The sequence below is a fragment of the Notothenia coriiceps genome, unplaced genomic scaffold (genome assembly GCF_000735185.1).
Source record: "Notothenia coriiceps isolate Sejong01 unplaced genomic scaffold, NC01 NC01_scaffold00009053, whole genome shotgun sequence".
Lineage (NCBI taxonomy): Eukaryota > Metazoa > Chordata > Actinopteri > Perciformes > Nototheniidae > Notothenia > Notothenia coriiceps.
Genome location: NW_011341754.1, coordinates 4,761 through 11,410, shown reverse-complemented (window position 1 = coordinate 11,410; position 6,650 = coordinate 4,761). Strand labels below are relative to the sequence as shown.

General features: G+C 42.6%; 1 protein-coding gene across 2 annotated transcripts in view; it reads right to left on the bottom strand.

Moving 5' to 3' along the window:
* Nucleotides 1–737: 737 nt before the first annotated feature.
* The window catches only part of LOC104945075 (reticulon-4 receptor-like 2), a 6,811-nt gene continuing 898 nt past the window's right edge, over nucleotides 738–6,650 (bottom strand). For both annotated transcript variants that reach the window (XM_010770700.1, XM_010770701.1), the window contains exons 2-5: nucleotides 5,288–5,619; nucleotides 3,688–3,914; nucleotides 3,341–3,571; nucleotides 738–2,659 (exon numbers count right to left, since the gene is read on the bottom strand). In XM_010770700.1, coding sequence (XP_010769002.1) covers nucleotides 1,802–2,659; nucleotides 3,341–3,571; nucleotides 3,688–3,914; nucleotides 5,288–5,336 — 1,365 coding nt within the window. In that variant the 5' untranslated portion in view covers nucleotides 5,337–5,619 and the 3' untranslated portion in view covers nucleotides 738–1,801. The remainder of the gene's footprint in view (nucleotides 2,660–3,340; nucleotides 3,572–3,687; nucleotides 3,915–5,287; nucleotides 5,620–6,650) is intronic.

The following is a 6,650-nucleotide window of genomic DNA, read 5'->3' as shown; positions in this document are numbered from 1 at the left end:
GTGTCCTCAGCGAACAAAGACAAAAGTGAATCAACAGTAAAAAAAAGAAAAAACACTTCTCTTTGATTGTTATTTTGTTTTTTAATAAAGCAAAACACTTTCATAATAAATGTTCCCATCGAAAAATACATCTTAAAGCATCAAAGTATTCCTTCATGTTCTTTGCAGAAACTCACAGTCATTTTCCAGGTTGAATGGCATGGACTCACTAACATTAAGAGCTGACAAAAAATCAAGAAATAATGCTGATCACTTCCAGGTTGGATTGGTACTGTGTTGAACTGATCTCGGTATCCAAAAACAGCTTTAATATGTGAGATAAATTCATGCATGACAGTTTGATTGTCATCAATGTCTCTTTATGGTCTTACAACACATATATCCCACTGCAATCATATTAAATCCTTAGATGCATGAAAGGGGTTAGACAAAACAGGTATAGATTCCCATGTATTTTGGAAACAAACATTTTTTTATTAAGTGAGAACTGTCCATAAAGGACTTTCTCACATTTAAATCCAAGCTCATCCTCATACATAAGGCAAACAGTCACACTGACAGAGACCAATTGCAGATCAATGTGTAATGTAACAGGAGCCAACAAGAGGACCTGAGGACCTAAGGCTTCAAACAACACAAAGGGTTGTGTAGTGATTAGCCCTGGGGTTGTTTTTACCATTCTCTGTGTCATGTTGGACAACTAGACAGACAGAAAAAGGCCATATTTCTGTACATACACACAGGCACTTCATTTTAAGAAGGGAGAAGAGGGTCAAACTGTTTTAACAAAAACTAGATCACGCACCAAAAACCCACATCTGCAAGACAACATGTTTAGATTGTCTGTGAGAAAAGAAGACAAGACTGGAAAACATGGGGGCCAAAAAAGTCATTCCAAAAGTTCATTTATTTCATTTACATTCAATCAAAATGTCTCTTCAATTGCCACAAGCTGCCATTCACAGAATGATGCTCAATGAAAAGTAAAAACACAGCTAGTATAAAATACAGAGCCGTTTTTGATGCATGTATTTACAGTTATGAGTGGTATTTACAAGTGTGGGCAGTGGTGGTTTGCCGGCCTCTCTGGGATCAAAAAAGGTTTTGAATCTGAAGGAGAGAGGAGAGCTGCTGTTGGATGCAGTTCTTAGGACCCTGTCATCTTGTTCTGCCTTAAGATTAATAACTTAAGCTCACTTTGTATCGATTTGCTTTCATTCGCCATTTCATTGTTTCTTTTGATTTTCATTCCCTGTATGACTCCACATATCTTTCCTACTTCTGGCATAATATATTACCAGTTGTATTCATGATACAATGCATGAAATAGTGAGGGACAATGTTAGCAGTGAGTGAGATGTGAGCACTTGCGGATATAGAAAATAGCTGTTGACGAGTCACAACGCCTGCGTTGCTAACAGCTGTGATATCAAACAATATCTGGCGACTCCACCAGCTCTCTACATGTTCTGTCTCTATAATTTCATTATGTTGTTGTAGGTTTCTGCCTTTGTGCCGTCAGTGTCAGAGTCAGTTTCTATGATCTGATCCCTGCTTTTCAAACCAGTACTAATAAGCAGCAGCTACTTCAACAGTGAAATCCTGTCCTGCTCTACATCAACTCGACAGACCTTTGCTCTTCGGAGCTGCTCCCTGCTGTCTCGCCTGTCTCCTGTGTCAGTGTAGCGCCTCCTGCGAGTGAAGGAGGTTACTGAAAGGAATCATGATCCAGGTTTTTGTTATAGGTGGAAAGAGCAAGGGGAGAAATCGGAAAGGAAAAAGGAATGGTGAAGGGAAGATTTCAGCCAAAAACAAAATGTAGAGAGAATGTTACAATGGAGAGGGAGAGAAGGTGGAGGAGGGATGGGATGTTGGGAAAGGAGGAGGACGAGGGGAAGGCTGGGTCGTCAAAGCCCGGGGGGCACTCCAGCTCGAAGCAGTCGATGGAGGCGTCTTCATTGCCATAGTTGGCCCAGTATTCTTCTTGGTCCAGCTTGGGGAGAGCCACCTCATCGTCTGAAAGCTCATACTTAGTGGAGAGGGTTTCTGTGGGGTTCTTGGGAAGGTACTGAGGCTTTCCAGCCTTCCCTCCTTCTTTGCTCTTCTGGAACGAGGCCTTGGATGTAGATGCGGGCTTGTTCTTGGAGAACCACCAGCGGGTCTTGGTGCTGAAGGTGGTAGTGGTGCTTCCTGCCATTGAGCCGGGGTCAGGAACTGGGCAGAGGGCGAAGTCCATCTCCCGGAGGAATCGGAGGTCCTGGCCACGATGTTGGGATGGGGAGGTGCACATGAGCTCAGAGGAGGAGATGCGGGCCTTGCGGAACCACTCCCAGAGGGGGCGAGCCTCACAGCCGCAGGACCAGGGGTTACCGTTGAGGCGGAGGAACTGGATGCCCTGGGTGTCACTCATGGCCTGGCCTGGCAGCTCAGCCAGGGAGTTGTTGAACAGGTAAAGGATGGTCAGGCGGCCCAGGTCACGGAAAGCCCGGCGGTTGACTTGCCTGACGCGGTTGTCATGGAGAAGAAGGCGGTCCAGGTTGACTAGGCCTCTGAACACGTTCTCAGAGAGAGCACGGATGCGGTTTCCATGCAGGAAGAGATGGGATAGGTTGACCAGATCTGAGAACAGGTCATCCTGCAGAAAGTGGAGCTGATTCTCCTGGAGAAAAGTCAAAATACAACAAGATTCAGTGCTGGGGAAATGCACATGGGAAACTTCTGAGGCAAATTAAGGGATGTTTTCCTTCTGTATTTTAGCTGGTGTGTGGCTGAAATGCTGCATTGTGAGTGGGTTTAATAATTTTCAGTTATTTAACTGTTATTTGAAGAGTTGATTTTGTCTTGGTCTTCTTTTATTTAGCCCTGTTCCTGATTTATGTTGGATTGTTTTGTTTTATTTGACTTGGAGCTAGAACTGCTGGTAAGAGGAAATGTGTGGGCATACAATACCTTTTGGATAATGTAGATGTATACTGTTTGTTTGTATGTGTATTGAGTATTTGGCAGCCCCTACCTTTGCTATCACTCTTTGTCAATAATTCCCTACAAATAATCTGAAAGTATTCTGTTGTGCTTAATAAATAGTAAAATGGTAACAGAAATGTTTTATTTGATTTTCCACTGTCGAAATCAAACAGTACAAAATGTCTCTGTGTGTGTGTGGGTGTTCAGCCTGCATGTTGGCAACTAATACATTTGTCCATAAATCAATTCTGCAAGTAAAGTGTGTTTTATACAACAGGTTTATGAACAATCATGTGTCTATACTCATGCATAGCTATTAAATATGCATCTTTGCATGTGTGTGTTTATACGTGTGTGAGTTTGCATGCTGGTTTACCTGCAGGTAGAGGAACTGCAGGCTGTACAGCTTGTGGAAGAGGTCATGGGGGAGAGTGGCCAGCTTGCAGCGATGCATGTGCAGGCTCTGCAGCTTCTCCAAGCCCCTGAAGGCTCCACCTTCCAGACGCTGTAGCGGATTATCGCCCAGATCCAGCTCCTCCAGCACCCTGAGGTTACTGAAGGCCCCGGCTTCAATCCATGTGATGTTGTTGCCATAAAGCCAAAGCACCTGCACAGAGTGAAAAACAAATAACATGGTGAGAAATAGGAAATACATAAAAACGTCTACAAATATTGCCAGTACATTTAACAGCTGCAAAAACACACACACTGCACCATCTTTACCTGTGTCTCAAAGCCAAAAGAGTCTGCACGCAGCTCTTTGATGCGGTTGTTCTGCAGGAAAACACGTTGTGAGTCATATGGCACACCGGCCGGCACTATGGTGAGGTTCTGAGACTGGCAGCTGACCGTCATGGGCGTAGGGTAACACACACACAGTCGAGGGCATGCCGACACCCCGCCCGGCTTCACCACCACCAGCCACAGAATCAGCCACAGAGTGAGTCCACCTGCAGGAAGATGGAGGAGGTTAATTCTCGAGGAGAAAAAGAAAAACGATTGAAGCTCAGGGTATAAGGTAAGGATCATTGTTGAGTGGTTAGTCCCTGAGATGCACACAAAAGAAAGACAGATTGATTCCAGCCTTCCTTTACTGTCTGTCTGTCAAACCTGTTGCTGTCGTCAGTGATTCTTTTGAACACTGCTGTGCTCTCACCCCTGACTTGTTGAAGGTTTCCAGAACTTTGGGCTTCATATATAATTCACAAGATAAAATTACAGAAATCATTGACCCATAACTTCAGATCACTTTACAAAGGTCTCTAGGGCTTTTGTGACACAGTTAAACAAACCTTGATTTTTGGCTGTTTAGATGAGTAAATCAACATAAATCTACTATAAACATCTTTAAAAGACAAGAAACGTGAACTCCAAGAGCATCACTGCATTACATTAACCTGGTTTCCTAGTTCTCAGGCAATTTAGAGGATGTTTCCGTTTGCCACGCAGAGGGTGCGCGTAAAACCTGCAACCAGATCCGGATCAGTTTCGGTTCTTATCAATATTACAGCAGCATCTTGGCACAGCTCGGATAACGGTACACAAAGGGTGCACTGCGGGAAAAGTGCATGCATTAAATAATGATGAAGTTCCCATTCATCTGTTGTACGCAAGATTTTCCAGGAGCTCACCTCCTAACCTCTTTACACGCTCTACTATTAGCTGCACTGAATACTGTTCGAGAAGGTTTCATGTGTCTTAAGGCAACATGAGATGAAGAACAAAGTAATATACATTATACGTCATAATAATTGCATTTCGTGTAAAGGTGAGCTAGCTCATTAGGGGATTGGATTAGGCTGTTTTGGCAAGCTGTAAGGGGTAGTAGTTCAAACCAAAATAATTACTTGAATTACTTATTTATTTTAAATAGTTTTTTGTATAGATCATGATATCACATCAATTCACGGTTAAATTAGACTTTCTAATTTAGATTTTACTGTGAATTCTTTTATCCTCTTAGTATTTAGTCCTTTCCCATCATGCTACATGGAAATGAAATTCACCCGCATTTAACAATAATGATTTAAACTTAAAATAAGTCTTGAACACATTGTAAATATTGGTAGAGCATTAAAAATACATGGAGAATGACCGTGCAAAAGCAATAAAAAGTATTTAAATGCAGCTTCTACAATGACATTGAATTATGTCTGTGACAGATACTGAAATATTGAATGTTACTTGAATCACTTCTTAAATCGTAAAACGTGCACGCAAGTTTGTTATAAGCTGCCTATGTCAATTAAATCACAGAAATACGTTCGCAAAGTCAAAGTCTCTCAGTCCTTTCACACAGCAGGTGCACCAGAGAGTAACTCACCCTTAAAGTTGTGCGCTCTGGAGCGCCTCACGGTGCAGAGAGTCTCCATCTCGAACCAAAGCCGAAAGCGAGTTAGCCTGCGAGGCGTGGAAGTGCCTGCTACTGCTATCTCTGCTGAGGTTCAGAACTGGCGAGGAGTTCCTGCAGTTGAAGGCAGTGACGTGCTGGAGTACCGGGAGGCTGTTTATACCCTTGGCCGGGGCTTCGCCCACAGTCGTGGGCAGCGGAGGATCTTCTCTACGTCAGCCGAGAGGAGGGGCGAGAGTCACCGGAGGAAGAGACAAGAAAGGCAGTGATGGGGCGGGCTTTCTCTCTGTCTTCATGAGGCTTACCTAAAACAGTAAACCATCACTCACTAGTACCAACAGTAAGGTTATTATATCAGTACAGTAATTAAACACTCTATAAGATGAGAACAACAATTTCTTTATAAATATAAGTAAACAATGCTTAATCTTGCCATTTTTAAAGACATGCAAATGCATTTAATCAGTTTGATTAGGTAACTCCTGTCTTCATCTTTAAGGACATTGCCAATATGGAGGAAGCTAACTGACTATAAAGAGGTGGGGTGCAGTTTTTGTGACAAAAAAGCAAACATATCTCTGAGATAAAGTATGAATATTTACTGCATAGCTAAAGGCTAGTCTTTGTGTGGATCCACCGTGGCTCACAAGGGGGTTGGAGGAGGACAGAAGGTGAACTCATTTGGCCTTAAACCAGAGAATCATCTGTATCATTCAGTGTAGGCACATTTTGGAAAGAAGCCGAGAGCCTCCTACATTTCAGCACAACAGATGAACATGTAAGGAAAACCCAGCGGCAGAGCGAAATTATCCAACGCAGCATATGGGCTGATCACAATGTGTGAGGAGGAGAGGTGACACACAATTTATAATTTCAGTGGGACAACATACACTGACACTTCTCTCCAAGGAATTGTTAAAGCACCATAACACACACAATGTAAATAGCTGTTGCAATAGGTTAAAGTGGCACGCATTAAAGGTCACCTATCATGCTATTTTTAGGCAATAGCATAGGTATCAGATATATAAAAAACATGTCTATGAAGTGTTTTGGTCAACAACAACAAAACAGATCACCCATTGAATTCCTCTATTTCACTTCCTGTTACAAAAGTGCTGATTCTAGGTATAAAGTGCTCTCTTGAGAATGAGACCCTGTGTCTCAATGATATTTTCACCTGTATAAATAAAGGCTAAAAAAAAAAGCTTCTTTAAAAAAAAAACTGAAACAAAATAAAATAAGAGGGGGCGGAGCTTATCCCGGCTCATGCGGGACCTGGCAGATACTGTCTAAAATGCTGCGGTGATGAAAGCAAGGATTATTATTTCAAGTT